Source organism: Mirounga angustirostris, unplaced genomic scaffold (assembly GCF_029215605.1).
Source record: "Mirounga angustirostris isolate CCGP_5_RB_7025 unplaced genomic scaffold, mMirAng1.0.hap1 SCAF_11, whole genome shotgun sequence".
NCBI classification, from domain to species: Eukaryota; Metazoa; Chordata; class Mammalia; order Carnivora; family Phocidae; genus Mirounga; species Mirounga angustirostris.
The window spans coordinates 62,367,587-62,386,718 of NW_026991719.1; the positions used below are offsets into that span (position 1 = coordinate 62,367,587).

A 19,132-nucleotide genomic window follows, 5' to 3' on the forward strand; every position below is an offset into this window, starting at 1 on the left:
GGAGGAGTTATCACAGTACCATAAGCAAATCTCTCCTAAATCTGTTTCTCCTTCCTCCCTCCTCCCTCCTTCCAGGTGTTTCTCCTATAGCACTGACTGGGAAATTGGGTGGCCTCATGTCAGACCCAAGAGAAGTGGGAGAGAGTTGTGAACTGATTTAAGAAAAGCATCTGACAAAAATATCATCCTTTTTTTTTTACTTTCAGGGAGATAATAAAGTACATAAAAATAAATGTTCTTTCCTTTTAGAATCACAATTCATTGGTTTATAGGCTGTGTTTGGTTGGAGGGGCTTGTGTAAATCAGAGTGTCCAGATCAGCATTCTGGTATATTTCCCCACAAACATAGCACTTACTAGCATCATGAATTTCTCCCATAAATTGCTTAGATGATGAGCCAGATTATGGCTTTGACCTCGTCCTTCTTGCTGTTCAGTTGGGAGAACTAATTGCAAATGGGTTCTGGAAAGAAATATGGAAAAAAGCCATCTCTGAGTGGCAAGGAAGGGGAGGATGTCTTGCTGTTTTAGGAGTGGTGTCAGTGTGACTTTTCATTTAAAAATTTTTCATTGTTTTCTAAATTGTCTCAGTCAAAATAAATAATTTCTCACAAAAGAATAGGCTCAGATATATGCAGTGTTCAGAAAAGCTAGCAGTGGCTTGAATAAGAAAGACCCAGGATCTCAAGGAGGAGGAGACACTAGCCCAATCTACCAACAGAAAGTACTTTGGATCAAGAGAAACCATGCAGGTACCTGGGTGAACAGAGATACCATCACGGCTCTGTTCCTTACTGGATGGGTGACCTTGGACTACTTATTTAATTATTCAGTGTCTCAGTATCCTCATCTAGAAACTGGGGCAATAATAATATTTCCCTCTTGAGTCATTTGTTAGCTGCATAAACACATTTAAAGTACTTATTACAATGCCTGGCACATAAATGCTCCCCAATTTTTGCCATTAGCTATTGTTATTATTATAAAACAAGCAAGCGTACATGGTATGAATGAGAGTATTGAAAAAGTCAAAAGAGAGTCCTTACCACCCCCCTCCCTGAGAAGGTATTGCCACAAACCTCAGGAATCATGCTAGGAGATGTCTCCTCATACACACATACACACAAAGGCTTTGTCCAGGGTTATCCCAACCCCTCCCCATTATGATGTTATTGCAAAATATATTATTGTGCTTTTATTTCTTTTTCCGAGCTACAGCTCTACTGAAACCTTTAGTACTTAGAAGAACACTGGACTATCAAAGGAGGGTGGACCCCCAAGTTTCTGGAGTGTGACACATGTAGTAGAAGGTAATCTTGGCCCCTGATACTCTAGGGATGTGTGAAGGAGAGAGTACTAAGGTTAAACTACCAAGACCTGGCTAGAAATTCCTCAGTTCTGCCGAGGGTTGGCCCTGTAAATGGGTTTTTGTGGTGTGTCTTCTTCCCACCCTCTTGTAAACATTTTGAATCAGTGCTTGATAGTGTGGCAGCTTCAGGATTCAATCTCTTCACAAGCTTCTCTTGGTCATCATTAGGGGAAAGAAACAAATTCTGCACCCCAAACCAAAGAAAATGTGGGGCAACATAGAAATCCCTTCAAGTGGGCAACCGAGTTTGTGGTAGAAAGGAGTCAGAGGGGAAAGAAAAAGGATCAGGCAGCCTGACCACAAGGCTCAAACACACCTGGGACCTAGAGAAGATGAAACATTTCAGGTCCAGGAAGGAAAGAGGAGAAGAGAGGCTTCGCCTTACCAAGCCGTATGTGCCATTCCAGGCATGTTGGCTGGAATTGCTCCCAACACAGGGCTTGAACTGGCTGAACGACCCCAGGAGCTCCCAGGGAGCAAGAAATCTGGAGGAACTTGTGATGGACAGAAGGTGAAATCTCACTAAAAACCTGCTTGTTTCACAACACACACCAGGCAGGATTTTGGCACTTCTGAGGAAACTCAATCAGTTTCCATACACACATACAAAAGGATGAGGTCTGAAGAGGAAGAAAATGCTTTTTGCTTTTAGTCACATGTCCTAAGAGCTCAGAATAATCATCTTGAGATTCTGAAGCTTCCCCAAAGAGAAGTTTATTATTTTAAAGGAAATCTGAATGCAGAAAGGGGAGCAACAGGAACATGTACCAAGGGCTTCTCACAGTTATGTTGTTTTCTTTGACCCTTGAGTGCATCCCAGCAGTAGACAAGGAATTATGGAAAGAAATCATTTCACAGAATAATACCAAGACATAGATAGCTTTACTAGAGACTGAGGGATTAAGAAAATAATTTTTTTCTTCAACGTAACTCATGCAGAAATTCCACGTAGACTGTGGTATTCCATGGAGGAAGCAAAACATTTCTCTTCATATCATCCAACAAGCCTTGTTCCCTACTGCTTACACCTATATATCCAATGACTTAAGCAACTGATAAGAATTTGTGATCCAAAGAAATATTACATATCTTTATGTTCATTTCAGAATTACGTACAATAGCTAAGACATGGAAACATCCTAAATGTCCATCGATGGATGAACAGATAAAGAAAATGTGATATATATATACACAATGCAATATTACTCAGCCACAAAAAATAAAGAAATCCTGCCGGCCATTTGCAACAACACGGATGGACTTTGAGGGCATTATACTAAGTGAAATAAGTCAGACAGAAACACAAATACTGTATGTAAGATTTCACTTATATGTGGAATCTAAAAAGATCAAACTCAAAGTAACAGATCAGATTCATGGTTGCTGACAATTATCATATGGTTTCACTTATTTGTGGAACATAAGGAATAGCATGGAGGACATTAGGAGAAGGAAGGGAAAAATGAAGGGGGAAATCAGAGGGAGAGACGAACCATGAGAGACTATGGACTCTGAGAAACAAACTGAGGGTTCTAGAGGGGAGGGGATGGGGGATTGGTTGGCCCAGTGATGGGTATTAGGGAGGGCACGTATTGCATGGAGCATTGGGTGTTATATGAAAACAATGAATCGTGGATCACTACATCAAAAACTAAGGATGTACTATATGGTGACTAACATAAAAAAAAGATTCGTGGTTGCCACAGGTAGGGGTGGGGTGGAGGAATTGGGTGAAGGGGGTCAAAAGGTACAAACCTCCAGTTGTAAGATAAATAAGTTCTGGGGATGCGAGATATTACATGATGCCTATAGCTAACAGTACTTTGTATATTGGTAAGTTGCTGAGAGAGTAGATCTTAAAAGATCTCATCACAAGGAGAAAAAACTGTAACTATGTGAGGTGATGGATGTTAACTAAATTTATTGTGGTGATCATTTCACAATATGTACATTAGCAAATCGCTGTGTTGTACACCTTAAACTTACATAATGTTATATGGCAATTGCATCTTTTTTAAAAAAGATTTTGTTTATTTATTTGACAGAGAGAGAGAGCACAAGCGAGGAGGAGAGGTGGAGGGAGAAGCAGGCTCCCCGCTGAGCAGGGAGCCCAATGTGGGACTTGATCCCAGGACCCTGGGATCATGACCTGAGCCGAAGGCAGATGCTTAATGACTGAGCCACCCAGGCGCCCCTATAAATTACATCTTAATAAAACCAGGAAAATAAGAACATGGGCTCCCCGTGTATATCCTAAGCTAGATGGTGCTGTAATATGTTGTGCCATTTATCACAGTGCTTTAAAAATGTACTTCCGCTCTCAGCCTAGTAATCGCTCTAAAATAGTGTATGCAAGTTTAGAGTTCATTTTCATTTTGACCACTGCAGTGGTTCTTGATTACGTTTCACTGCACCTCAGAAGTGCCAGGAGTAAGTAGTTGGAAGGAAGTAGAGCTATAGATAGCATTTTGCCCCCCTCCCCCGTACCCACAGTCCACGCAGTAGCCTTTGGGGAACAGGCATCAAAGGTCTGAGTTTGCACCACCTGTGCTGAAGTGGTTAGAGCACTGGATTTGAGATAAAGAGGCCAGAGTTTGAATCTCAATTATATATACCACTTACTAGCTGAGTGCAAAGTCATACTACTTCTCTGGGCCTCCTTTCCTCTTCTGTAAAACTTCACAGAGAGTTATGGAACAGGAATGTTATTATAATGTGCTAAGCAACTTTGAGGAATCATCTATTGGGCATCAAATCCTGTAGACCCCTCAGACTAGAGCATGCACTGTGAATCACTTTCTCTTTCTTTTTTTCCTTCTTATTAACATATAATGTATTATGTTTCAGGGGTACAGGTCTGTGATTCATCAGTCTTACACAACAAATGCACTCACCACAACACATACCCTCCCCAATGTCCATCACCCAGCCACCCCATCCCCCACCACTCCAGCAACCCTCAGTTTGTTTCCTGAGATTAAGAGTCTCTTATGGTTTGTCTCCCTCTCTGGCTTCATCTTCTTTCATTTTTCCCTCCCTTCCCCTATGATCCTCTGTCTTGTTTCTCAAATTCCTCGTATCAGTGAGATCATATGATACTTGTCTTTTTTGATTGACTTATTTCGCTTAGCATAATACCCTCTAGTTCCATCCACACTGTTGCAAATGGCAAGATTTCAATTTTTTGATGGCTGCATAATATTCCATTGTGTATATATACCACATCTTCTTTATCCATTCATCTGTCGATGGACATCTGGGCTCTTTTCATAGTTTGGCTATTGTGGACATCGCTGCTATAAACATTAGGGTGCATGTGTCCCTTCGGATCACTGCATTTGTATCTTGGGGGTAAATACCCAGTAGTGCAACTGCTGGGTCATAGGGTAGCTCTATTTTTAACTTTTTGAGAGATGCCCATACTGTTTTCCAGAGTGGCTGCACCAGCTTGCGTTCCCACCAACAGTGTAGGAGGGTTCCCCTTTCTCTGCATCCCCGCCAACCTCTGTGATTTCCTGACTTGTTAATTTTAGCCATTCTGACTGGTGTGAGGTGGTATCTCATTGAGGTTTTGATTTGTCTCTCATACTCTCAGGTTTTGTGTGAGTCATGAAACCCTGTTTTCTAAAAACCTTCCCCAGGACTTTCCCCCACATCTTAGGGGGTAAAGTCCTTTAGTCTCTGCCCATTTGTACAAGCTCGGGAATGCCTTTGAAGGACATGGGGGTAAAAGCCAAGGGTCATAGGCCTTGGAAAAGAAATGAAAGTTCTTTTGAGGCATGACAAACCTTGTAATTGGGGTAGGATTAGACTTCTGTTCTCAGAGTTATCTCTGGCTGGAAAATTGTTTTATTTGGGTGCTGACATATCTGCATGGAGACTGAGGTCCCTGGTTGCACTACCCTGTATTAGGTAGGACCCAGCAAAAGAGCGAGGTCACGGACTGCTGTTCCCTGTTGGGCCAGCTATGCCCTTCAGGGGCCAGGAGTTGTTGAGAAATTTTATATTATGCAGCAGGTGGCCTGAGGAGCGTTTATGTCTGTCACACTTGGAGGCCTTGAGAGGCTGGTGACTGACTGTAGTGGTACACAGGGTAAAGATTGTCTTGCTAACTGAGAGTTTGGCTTAGTTCTAATTCCCTCAGCAGTCATTTGGTGAAGGGGCAAAAAATGAGGTCTTCCCCATGGGAATTGTTTGATATCAAGGCCAAACTCAGAAAGGTTCCACCAGTTGTTGGGAGTGTGGTCCCCAAACCATTAACAACAACATCACCCAGGAACTTGGAGGAAATTCAAATTCTTGGACCCTTCTCTAGACCGAATGAATCGAAAACTCTGGGGGGAGGGAGGAGCAAGATGGCGGAGGAGTAGGAGACCTAAATTTTGTCTGGTCCCAGGAATTCAGCTAGATAGGGATCAAACCATTCTGAACGCCTACGAACTCAACAGGAGATCGAAGAAAAGAATAGCAGCAACTCTCTGAACAGAAAAGCGACCACTTTCTGGAAGGTAGGACGTGCGGAGAAGTGAATCTGAGGCGATATTCGGGAAGATGAATGATGCGGGGGAGGGAGCCTCCGTCCACCGCTTCTGGCAAGTGATAGAGCTGCGGAGCACAAAATTGGAACTTTTAGAAGTCTGCTCCGCTGAGAGACGTCGCTCCAGTGGCTAAGCGGGGGGTGGAACTCTCGCAGAACAGTGTGGTCTCAGGACCCTCAGGGTCACAGAAAGGGGGTGCCTGAGTGTGGCAGAGCTTCAGGTATCAGAGCAGGGAAGCCGGCTGCAGAGATGGAGCTGAGGCGTGGAATCTCAGCTCAGGGTTGCCATAAACCGTGATCTGTGGCACAGTCGGGCCACTGCTCCTCCAGCAGGGACCCAACAAGCGGCAGATCCGGGGAGACTCCCCTTCCTCCCCCGGGAGAAGCGGTGTGGAAGTGCACCACAGGGATCTGCTGGGTTTGGAGACTCCACACGGAGTAGGGTGCCAGAGATAGAAATGCTCGGTCACAGGCTGGGTGAGCATGGAGCGCAGCCGGAGACCAGGGAGAGGGGAGTGATTGACTGCTCTTCTCTGGGGGTGCACTGAGGAGTGGGGCCCTGAGTTCTCGGCTCCTCCGGGGAGGAGATTGGGAGGCCACCATTTTCACTCTCGGCCTCCAAAGCTGTATGGAAAGCTTGCAGGGAACAAAAGCTCCCGAGAGCAAACCCGAGCAGATTACTTAGCCTGGATCTGGCAAAGGCGGGGCAATTCCGCCTCCGGGAAAGACATTTGGGAACCATGGCAACAGGCCCCTCCCCCAGAAGATCAGTGAGAACAGCCAGCCAAGACCAAGTTTACTGATCAATGAGAATGGCAGAACTCCAGCGCTAGGGGAATACTGCACATAGAATCCGTGGCTTTTTTACCATGATTCTTTAGTCTTTCAAAGTTAATTTTTTTTAATTTCTTTTTCTTTTATCTTTTTTTAATTTTTCTTTTTCCCTTTTTCAACCAACATCTAATCAATCCCTTTCTTAAAAAATCTTTTTTATTTTTCATTTTTACAGTCATATTGTATGCCTTCATAGTGGATTAACCTTATTTTTGGTATATATATATACACAAGTTGTTCTCTCTTTAAAATTTTGGGATACAGGGCGCCTGGGTGGCTCAGATGGTTAAGCCTCTGCCTTCGGCTCAGGTCATGATCCCGGGGTCCTGGGATCAAGTCCAACGTTAGGCTCCTTGCTCAGCGGGAAGCCTGCTTCTCCCTCTCCCACTCCCCCTGCTTGTGTTCCCTCTCTCGCTGTCTCTCTCTGTCAAATAAATAAAATCTTAAAAAATAAAATAAAATAAAATTTTGGGATACAGTTTCTTCTAACAGACCAAAATATACCCTAAATCTCTAGTGTATGGCTTTCTTATAGTCTCCTGCCTGATCACATTCTCTCCTTTTTTTTTTTTGTAAATCCTCTTCTTTCTTTCAACCAACTTCTTATCAATTCCTTTTATAAAATCTTTTATAATTTTCATCTTTACAGTCATATTCCATCCCTTCATTGTATCTACTCTTATTTTTGTACCTATATAAGTTTTTCTTTCTTTAAAATTTTGGGAGGCACTTTCTTCTAACAGACCAAAACATGCCCAAAATCTAGTCTGTGGCACTGATCCATGCACCAGCCTGATCATATTTGATCATTTTCTGTTTTTTTGTTTTGTTTTGTTTTATTTGTTTATTTGTTTTTATCTTTTTTTTTCTTTTTTCTTTCTTTCTCTTTCTTTTCCCCCAGTTTCAGGTCTCTTCTGATTTGTTTAGTGTATATTTTTCTGGGGTCGTTGTTACCCTGTTAGCATTTTTGTTCTCTCATTCATCTCTTCTCCTCAGGACAAAATGACAAGATGGAAAAAAATCACCTCAAAAAAAAAAGAACAATAAGGAGTCCCGACTGCCAGGGACCTAATCAATACGGACATTAGTACGATGTTGGAACTAGAATTCAGAATGATGATTTTAAAGATACTAGCTGGGCTTGGAAAAAGCATGGAAGATATTAGAGAAACCCTTTCTGGAGAAATAAAAGAACTAAAATTTAACCAAGTAGAAATCAAAAAGGCTACTAATGAGGTGCAATAAAAAATGGAGGCTTTAACTGCTAGGATAAATGGGGCAGAAGAGAGAGTTAGTGATATAGAAGACGAAATGATGGAAAATAAAGAAGCTGAGAAAAAGAGCAATAAAAAACTACTAGATGACGAGGGCAGAATTTGAGAGATAAGTGATACCATAAGATGAAACAATATTAGAATAATTGGGATCCCAGAAGAAGAAGAAAGAGAGGGAGGGGCAGAAGGCATATTGGAGCAAATTATAGTAGAGAACCTCACTAATTTGGGGAAGGAAACAGGCATCAAACTCCAGGAGACACAGAGAACCCCCCTCAAAATCAATAAAAATAGGTCAACACCCCAACATCTAATAGTACAACTTACGAGTCTCAGAGACAAAGAGAAAATCCTGAAAGCAGTTCGGGACAAGAGCTCTGTATCCTACAATGGTAGAAACATTAGACTGACAACAGACCTATCCACAGAGACCTGACAGGCCAGAAAGGACTGGCATGATATATTCAGAGCACTAAATGAGAAAAATATGCAGCCAAGAATACTACATCCAGCTAGGCTGTCATTGAAAATAGAAGGAGAGATAAAAAGCTTCCAGGACAAACAAAAACTAAAAGAATTTGCAAACACAAAACCAGCCCTACAAGAAATTCTGAAAGGGGTCCTCTAAGCAAAGAGATGGCCTAAAAGCAACATAGACCAGAAAACAATACAGACAATATATAGTAACAGTCACCTTACAGGCAACAGTGGCACTAAATTCATATCTTGCAATAGGTACCCTGAATGTAAATGGGCTAAATGCCCCAATCAAAAGACACAGGCTATCAGATTGGATAAAAAACAAGACCCATTGATATGCTGTCTGCAAGAGACTCATTTTAGACCCAAAGACACCCCCAGATTGAAAGTGAGGGGGTGGAAAACCATTTACTATGCTAATGGACACCAAAAGAAAGCTGGGGTGGCAATCCTTACATCAGACAAATTAGATTTTAAAGCAAAGACTATAATAAGAGATGAGGAAGGACACTATATCCTACTTAAAGGGTCTATCCCACAAGAAGATCTAACAATTGTAAATATCTATGCCCCTAACATGGGAGCAGCCAATTATATAAGGCAATTAATAACAAAAGCAAAGAAACACATCGACAACAATACAATAATAGTGGGGAACATTAACACCCCCCTCACTGAAATGGACAGATCGTCTAAGCAAAAGATCAACAAGGAAATAAAGACTTTAAATGACACACTGGACCAAATGGACTTCACAGACATATTCAGAACATTCCATCCCAAAGCAACAGAATACACATTCTTCTCTAGTGCCCATGGAACATTCTCCAAAATCGATCACATCCTAGGTCACCAATCAGGTCTCAACTGGTACCAAAAGATTGGGATCATTCCCTGCATATTTTCAGACCACAATGCTTTGAAACTAGAACTCAATCACAAGAGGAAAGTCGGAAGGAACTCAAATACATGGAGGCTAAAGAGCATCCTACTGAAGAATGAATGGGTCAACCAGGAAATTAAAGAAGAGTTAAAAAAATTCATGGAAACCAATGAAAATCAAAACAGAACTGTTCAAAATCTTTGGAATGCAGCAAAGGCAGTCCTAAGAGGGAAGTATATAGCAATACAAGCCTTTCTCAAGAAACAAGAAAGGTCTCAAGTACACAACCTAACCCTACACCTAAAGGAGCTGGAGAAAGAACAGCAAATAAAGCCTAAACCCAGCAGGAGAAGAGAAATAATAAAGATCAGAGCGGAGATCAATGAAATAGAAACCAAAAGAACAGTAGAACAGATCAATGAAACTAGGAGCTTGTTCTTTGAAAGAATTAACAAGATTGATAAACCCCTGGCCAGACTATTCAAAAAGAAAAGAGAAATGACCCAAATCAACAAAATCATAAATGAAAGAGGAGAGATCACAACCAACACCAAGGAAATTCAAACAATTATAAGAACATATTATGAGCAACTCTATGCCAGCAAATTAGATAACCTGGAAGAAATGGAGGCATTCCTAGAGATGTATCAACTACCAAAACTGAACCAGGAAGAAATAGAAAACCTGAACAGGCCTATAACCACTAAGGAAATGGAAGCAGTCATCAAAAATCTCCCAACAAAGAAAAGCCCAGGGCCAGACGGCTTCCCAGGGTAATTCTACCAAACATTTAAAGAAGAATTAATACCCATTCTTCTGAAACTGTTCCAAAAAATAGAAATGGAAGGAAAACTTCCAAACTTGTTTTATGAGGCCACCATTACCTTGATCCCAAAACCAGACAAAGACCTCATCAAAAAGGGGAATTACAGACCAATATCCTTGATGAACATGGATGCAAAAGTTCTCACCAAAATACTAGCCAATAGGATCCAACAGTACATTAAAAGGATTATTCATCATGACCAGGCGGGATTTATTCCTGGGTTGAAGGCAGATGCCTAACTGACTGAGCCCCCCAGGCGTCCCAACCCTCAGTTTTTGTTTTTTGTTTTTTTGTTTTTGGTTTTGGCCAAACTTTTTATTTAGTATTCTGTAGTTGCTTAACACACACTTAAATGGTCTTATTTGGGGAGGGGAAAGGAGATGTTCTTGTAGATACCCAAGGAAATGTCAGAAAGGCAATATATGGCCAGCATTATCCATTTGCTTTTTTGGGTTTACTGGGTGAAAAGCATTTTCCTCACATAAGCATCTGATCTCAGGTTTTTCATACTGAGAACATTGAGATTTCAGTTTGAAGACACTCTGAAATCCTAGAGTAGCATACCTCGACCACCCTCTAATAGCTAGCTTGTTTGTATAGGCAGAAGGATTCACCTCTCCATTTTAGATGGCTAGATGTTTGTGGAAGGTCTTAGAATCGCTTCACCTCATTTACTGGGAAAAATCAGATATAAGAAGTGGCCTTTAGGGAAACTTTTAACTTGAAAAATTACAACACTAGTACACAAGTCAAGTCTTAACACATTTAACATTTGCTTATTGAAAGCAATGTCATAAAGTCAAATAAGATTAAACAGGTTTTACTTTATTTTCCCTCACAAGAACATAAAAATTATGGAAGGGGAACTTAAGAAATTTAAAAAAAGGTAACACAATTTTTCCTTTTAGTAGTCCTTGGGTAGTTATGACAGAAAATGTTCCACTTTTTTGTTTGTTTCTTTGAACAGGGATTTTGGTCCAAAGTTTTGTTTGTTTTTAATATCTGCTTCTGCCTCCCCCTCAATCAGATCTGCTTCCTCCACGGCCACCACCTCTTGGTGCTCCGTGGCTTGAACTGCTGTAGGAATCACGTGGAGGAGGGTACCCCCTTTCCATAGAAGGGGGAAGTCCTCTTTCTTGTCTGCTAACTTGATCACAACCACTTGAGTAGAGATCACTTTGGCTGCTTGAGTAACTGTCTCGACTTCCACCATATCCATCACATGAGCTGCTATAATCATCATGGTGACTGCTTCCACCATAAGATGGTGGGGGCCCAAGTGTAGGTGGACCACTCTGTGAGTTACCATAACTCTCATATGAATCTCTGTAGGAACCTCCACTTGGATGATCTGAATAGTCACGATCACGACCATAGCCATCTCTATCACTATAGCCTCTTGATGGGTAGTCATCACATGAACTGGAATGACCATAATCATGGTAAATATAATCTCTTGGTGGTGGTGCATAATCTCTTGTATCATGAGAACTTGGGTAATCTCTGCTTGAATAGATGTCTTTAGTAGAGTATCCATCATCTCTTGGGGACAAATAAACATCTTTATGAGAGGGCAGGGTTTCCCTTCAAGGTGGGCCTCCGTAACTATCTCTTCCACGTGACACAGGAGCTCTTCCTCCCATTTCACTGCTACTACGAACTGGTCCTGAAGGGGCAGATCTTTTAGGAGGAGGACCACCACTTCCTGGTGGTGGTCCTCTTTTTACTGGAAGTGGTCCCCTGGAAGAACTCATGTTAAAATTCATGGAATAGCCACCATCATCAATGTGCCCTCCACGTGAGGGAGGTCCCCTGGTTCCTCCACTTCTTCCTCTTCCACCTCTAAGACCTCTTGGAGGCCCTCTGCTTCTTGGAGGTGGAGGTGGTCCACGTCTACCACTTTCAAATGATGGTTTAGTGGCCTGTTCTACTTTGATGGCTTTTCCATCTAAGGACTTTCCATTCATGTCTCTGGCTGCATCCTTAGCATCTGCTGGGCTCTCAAAGGTGACAAAAGCAAATCCTCTCGATTTGTTGGTTTCACGGTCTTTCATCAATAGAACTTCCACTATTCGTCCATATTTGCCAAATACTGCTTCAAGGGCTTTTTCATTTGTTTCTGTATTGAGGCCACCAATGAAAAGCTTTCCTGGGAGATCTGCTTCAACCATTTTTTTCCCCCTGGTGAGAGACGGAGGGGTGACGTTGGTTCCAAGCTCCTACGAGCTTGCCAGCAGGGGCTTCGTAGCAGCTCAGCACGAGGGAGTGCCGCGGGTTCCAAGAACGGAAGAGGGAAGCCACTAGCACTACCCGCAACCAGCCTGTTTGTTTTTAAGAGTCTCTTATTGTTTACCTCTCTCTCTCTCTTCTTTTTTTCCCTTCCCACACAGTCATCTGTTTAGTTTCCTAAATTCCACAAAGGAGTGAAATCATATGGTGTTTGTCTTTCTCTAACTGACTTATTTCACTTAGCATAATACACTCTAGCCCCATCCATGTCATTGCAAATGGCAAGATTTCATTCTTTTTGATGGACAAGTAATATTCCATTATATATATACACCACATCTTCTTTATTCATTCACCAGTCGATGGGCTCTTTCCATAGTTTGGCTATTGTTGATAATGCTGCTATAAATATCAGGGTGCATTTGCCCCTCCAAATCAGTACTTTTGTATCCTTTGGGTAAATACCCAGTAGTGTGATTGCTGGATCATAGGTTAGTTCTATTTTTAACTTTTTTTTTAAGATTATTTATTTATTTATTTATTTGACAGAGAGAGAGACAGCGAGAGAGGGAACACAAGCAGGAGGAGTGGGAGAGGGAGAAACAGGCTCCCTGCTGAGCAGGGAACCTGATGCGGGGCTTGATCCCAGGACCCTGAGATCATGACCTGAGCCAAAGGCAGACACTTAATGACTGAGCCACCCAGGCACCTCCTATTTTTAAATTTTTGAGGAACCTCTGTACTCTTTTCCAGAGTGGTTGCACCACCTTGCATTCCCACCAACAGTGTAAGAGGGTTCCCCTTTCTTGGCATCCTCACCAACATCTGTTGTTTGCTGAATAGTTAATTTTAGTCATTCCGACCTGTGTGAGGTAGTATCTCATTGTGGTTTTGATTTGTATTTCCCTGATGCCAAGTGATGTGGAGCATTATTTCATGGGTCTGTTGGCCATTTGTATGTCTTCATTAGAGAAATGTCTATGTCTTCTGTTCATTTCTTGACTGGATTATTTGTTTTTTGGGTATTGAGTTTGATAAATTCTTTATAGATTTTGTATACTAGCCCTATATAGACATTTGCAAATATCTTCTCCAATTCCTTAAGTTACCTTTTAGTTTTGTTGACTGTTTCCCTTGCTGTGCAAAAGCTTTTTATCTTGATGAAGCCCCAATAGTTCATTTTCGCCCTTGCTTCCCTTGCCTTCGGCGATGTTTCTAGCAAGAATTTGCTGTGGCTGAGATCAAAGAGGTTGCAGCCTGTATTCTTCTCTAGGATTTTGATGGATTCCTGTCTCACATTTAAGTCTTTCATCCATTTTGAGTTTATTTTTGTGTATGGTGTATGAAAGTGGTCCAATTTCATTTTTTTGCATGTGACTGTCTTCTGGGACAGTCTTCCCCTGGGAGGCCCTCTGGCCTTGGACTCTTGTTGGGAGATTTTTGATTACTGATTCAATTTCTTTGCTGGTCATGGGGTCTGGTCGGGTTTTTTATTTCTTCCTGTTTTGGCAGTTTATATGTTTCTAGGAATGCATCCATTTCTTCCAGATTGCCTAATTTGTTGGCCTATTATTGCTCATAATATTCTTTTACAATTGTATTTCTTCGGTGTTGGTTGTGATCCCTCCTCTTTCATTCATGACTTTATTTGGGTCCTTTCTCCTTTCTTTTTGATAAATCTGGCTAGGGGTTTATCGATCTTATTAATTCTTTCAAAGAACCAGCTCCTAGTTTTGTTGATCTGTTCCACTGTTTTTTGTTTTTTTTTTTTGATTTCTATATCATTGATTTCTGCTCTAATCTATTATTTCTCTTCTCCTGCTGGATTAGGCTTTCTTTACTGTTCTTTTTCCAGCTCCTTTAGGTGTATGGTTAGGTTGTGTATTTGAGACTTTTCTTGTTTCTTGAGAAAGGCCTGTATTGCAATATACTTCCCTCTTAAGACTGGCTTTGCTACATCCCAAAAGTTCTAAACTGTCGTGTTTTCATTTTCATTTTCATTTGCTTCCATGTTTTTTTTAAATTCTTCTTTCATTTCCTGGTTGACCCATTCATTCTTTAGTAGGATGCCCTTTAACCTCCATATATTTGTGGTCCTTCCAAATTTTTCTTGTCATTGACGTCATTTTAAAGTGTTGTTGTCAAGGGCACTTGGGTCACTCAGTTGGTTAAGTGGCTGCCTTTGGCTCAAGTCATGATCTCAGGGTTCTGGGATCAAGCCCCATGTCAGGCTCCCTGCTCGGCGGGGAGTCTGTTTCTCCCTCTGCCCCTCCCCCTGCTCATGCCTTCTCTCTCTCTTTCTCTATCATACAAATCAATAAAATCTTTAAAAAAAATAAAGGGTTGTGGTCAGAAAATATGCGTGGTATGATTTCAATCTTTTTGTACCAGTTGAGACCTGGTTTGTGACCCAGTATATGATCTGCTCTGGAGAATGTTCCATGTGCACTTGAAAAGAATGTGTATTCTGCTGCTTTCGGATGAAATGCTTTGAATATATCTGTGAAGTCCCTCTGGTCCAGTGTGTCATTCAAAGTCTTTGTTTCCTAGTTTATCTTCTGCTTAGATGATCTGTCCATTGCTGTGAGTGGGATGTTAAAGTCCCCTACTATTATTGCATTATTATCAATGAGTTTCTTTAAGTTTATTATAAGTTGGTTTATATATTTGGGTGCTTCCAAGCTAGGGGCATAAATATTTACAATTGTTAGATTTTCTTGTTGGATAGACCCTTTAAGTATGATATAGTGTCCTTCCTCATCTCTTATTACAGTCTTTGGTTTAAAATCTAATTTGTCTGATATAAGGATTGCCACCCCAGCTTTCTTTTGGTGTCCATTAGCATGGTAAATGGTTCTCCATCCCCTCACTTTCAATCTGGAGGTGTCTTTGGGTCTAAAATGAATCTCTTGTAAACAGCATATTGATGAGACTTGTTTATTTATCCATTCTGATACCCTATGTCTTTTGATTGGAGTAATTATTGAAAAATATGAATTTAGTGCTATTGTATTACCTGTAAAGTCACTGTTCCTGTATATTGTCTCTGATCCTTTCCGGTCTTTATTGCTTTGGGGCTCTCTTCACTCAAAGGATCCCATTTAATATTTCTTGCAGGGGTGGTTTAGTGTTCACAAATTCCTTTAGTTTTTTTTTTTTTTAAGATTTTATTTATTTGACAGAGAGATACAGCGAGAGAGGGAACACAAGCAGGGGGAGTGGGAGAGGGAGAAGCAGGCTTCCCGCTGAGCAGGGAGCCCGATGCGGGGCTTGATCCCAGGACCCTGGGACCATGACCTGAGCTGAAGGCAGACGCTTAATGACTGAGCCACCCAGGCGCCCCAAATTCCTTTAGTTTTTGTTTGCCCTGGAAACACTTTATCTCTCCTTCTATTCTGAATGACAGCCTTGCTGGATAAAATATTCTTGGCTGCATATTTCTCCCATTTAGCACACTGAATATATCATGCTAGTCCTTTCTGACCTGCCAGGTCTTTTTGGACAGTTTTGTTGCCAGCCTTATGTGTCTACCCTTTTAGCTTAAAGACCTCTTGTCCTGAGCGGCTTTCAAGATTTTCTCTTTATCTCTGAAATTTGCAAGTTTCACAATTATATGTCAAGATGTTGACCTATTTTTATTGATTTTTTTTTAAGATTTTTTTTTTTATTTGACAGAGAGAGAGACAGTGAGAGCAGGAACACAAGCAGGGGGAGTGGGAGAGGGAGAAGCAGGCTTCCCGCTGAGCAGGGAGCCCGATGTGGGACTCGATCCCAGGACCCTGGGATCATGACCTGAGCCGAAGGCAGACGCTTAATGACTGAGCCACCCAGGCGCCCCTATTTTTATTGATTTTGAAGGGGTTCTCTGTGCCTCCTGGACTTGAATGTGTGTTTCCTTCCCCAGATTATGGAGGTTCTCAGCTATAATTTGTTCAAATACACCTTCTGTTCCTCTCTCCCTCTCTTCATCTTCAGGGACCCCTATTATCCCGATATTATTTTGCTTTATAGAATCACTGAGTTCTCTAAGTCTCCATTCATGATCTAGTAGTTTTCTTTCTCTCTTCTTTTCAGCTTCCTTATTTTCCATCATTTTATCTTCTATATCACTTACTCTCTCTTCTGCCTCACTTATCCTCCTTTTTAGAGTCTCCATTTGGGACTACATCTCAGTAATAGCATTTTTATTTTAGGCCTGACCAGATTTTAGTGTTTTTATTTCTACAGTAAGGGATTCTCTAGTGTCTTCTCTGCCTTTTTAAAGCTCAGCTAGCATCTTTATAATCATTGTTTTAAATTCTAGTTCATACATCTTACTTATATCTGTATTGATTAAATCCCTGGTGTGAGTACTACCTCTTGTTCTTTCTTTTGGGGTGAAATTTTCCATTTCGTGATTTTGTTCAGAAAAGAACAGAAGAAAGAAAAAGACGACAATAACAATGACAACAGAAAAAAACACAAATCAAACCAGAAAAACAAAACAAAAGAAAAAATCTAACCAGGAACAAAACAGAAGAAAACAAAATACTAAATCCTGGCTGTATTTTGGTCTGCTTATTAAAAGAAACTAGATCCAAAATAAGAAAGAAGGAAAAGCATATGTATATACAAAAATAAATTAAAATAAAATACAATGAAAGGAAAGGAAATAAAATAATATATATAACGTATATATAAAAATAAAAATTAAAGAATAAAAAAGAATTGAAAAAATAAAATAATTGAAAAAATAATACTGAAAGCATTAAGAATTAAAAAAACAAACAAACATGGATGCTATATACTGTTTTTCCCAAGAGCTGAAGCTTTGCAGCTATGATCAGTAAACTTGGTGTGGACCAGTCATTTCTGTTCATCCTCTGGGGGAGGGGCCTGTTGCACTGATTCTTATGCGCCCTTGCCCTGGTGGAAATGCACCTCTCTTGCCAGGTGGCCGGGCTCAGTGTAAGTGGCTCAGGATTCTACTATGTGGTGCTGTTTTGTTCCCTGAAGGCTTTCAGCACCGATGGGAGGGATGAAAATCGCAGCATCCCGCTCTCTAACCCTGGAGTTGAAAGTTCGCGCCCCCCACTCTTTAGTGATCCCTCACAGAAAAGCAGTTAATCACTCTTGTCTCTCCAGTTTCCATCCCAACTCTGTGTTCACCAGGCCTTTGACCATGCATGCCTTTTTATCTCAGGCATGCAACTGAGTTTCAAATCTCCGAATTTTACGGACTCCTGTGGTGTGAACTCATGCTGTTCTGCCTTTTGCTGGGCCCCTGCTGGTAAAGTGGTCCCATGACCATGCAGCAGTACACAGTTTATGGCAACACAGAGCAGAAAGCTGACAACCTAGACTCGCTGTTTCAGCCAGCTTTCCAGCTTTTACAATTTTCCTGATTTTACAGAACGGAAAACCGAGGTTTACAGAGGTTGAGTAACAGGGTTGCAGTTCCTAAGAGGTCGAGTCAAGCCTCAGACCTTGGTCATCTCATATTAATTGCCATATCTTATTGCTACATCTTTCCCTTCTCTGGTTAATTTAGCATTTACTGTCAGTATCATTCATTTGACATTTTAGCAACACCATTGCCTAACATTTTAATTATCTTTTTACAGAAATATTTGATCTTCTCCTAAGTAGATAGCAAACTCCATTAAGCTAGGGCCATACTTTAGCTATGTTGGTAGCCCACACAGTACCTGTGGCATTGAGCCTAAAAGTTGTAGCTTTTCACTAAATGCTTGTTAACATCTTTTACCTTGGGAAACAGTTTCGCCCAGTTAGAATCCTGTCCATGTCACTTTATTTAATAATTTTCAGTTTAGAAAGATTCTATTGAGAACTTTATCTGAAAACTACAAAATTGTTAGGACTGGATTTAGAACTACCATAATCCATAATAGCTTTATCCCCATTCTTCCTAAATGCTTTAGGATGCAATAGGCCACCTATCAAAGGCTTAAATTCCTCCTGGAGGTACAGTATAGTAAAATCAAAGATAATTGTAGTAAGTGACATTATTGGGTCAGTGTCACCTTTTTAATCTGCAAACAAACCTTTACAGCTACTGATGTCCAGACACATCCACGAACCTGTTTTTATAGTTCTAGAGTAAAGAAATCCTCTACACTGTTCTCATTTTTGCACTGTGTAGCTACATTTTCTTAGGCTAATTCTAACTCACTCAAGTTAAGTTCCTAGTGTTTTAAATGAACACACATGTAGCTCCCAGAGCCTTTTTTTTTTTTACCTCAACAATTAAAATGAATGTTATTTTATTTTATTTTTTTAAATTTTTATTTATTTATTTGAGAGACAGAGAGAGCACAAGCAGGAAGGGGCGGCAGAGGGAGAGGGAGAAGCAGACTCTCCGCTGAGCAGGGAGCCTGACGTGGGACTCGATCCCAGGACCCTGGGATCACGACCTGAGCCAAAGGCAGATGCTTTTTTTTTTTTTTTAAAGATTATTTATTTGAGAGAGCGAGAATGAGAGAGAGAGAGAGTACATGAGAGGGGGGAGGGTCAGAGGGAGAAGCAGGCTCCTCGCTGAGCAGGGAGCCTGATGCGGGACTTGATCCCAGGACTCCGGGATCATGACCTGAGCCGAAGGCAGTCGCTTAACCAACTGAGCCACCCAGGCGCCCCAAAGGCAGATGCTTAATGGATTGAGCCACCCAGGGTCTCCCTAGAATGAATGTTATTTTAGACATAAT

General features: G+C 41.1%; 1 protein-coding gene across 1 annotated transcript; it reads right to left on the reverse strand.

Moving 5' to 3' along the window:
* Window positions 1-10,487: 10,487 nt before the first annotated feature.
* Window positions 10,488-12,475, reverse strand: LOC123859325 (RNA-binding motif protein, X chromosome-like). Its single transcript, XM_064574288.1, is given in 1 exon segment — window positions 10,488-12,475. A coding segment is annotated over 1 exon segment (1,152 nt). The 5' UTR covers window positions 12,374-12,475; the 3' UTR covers window positions 10,488-11,221.
* Between the last annotated feature and the right edge of the window lie 6,657 nt (window positions 12,476-19,132).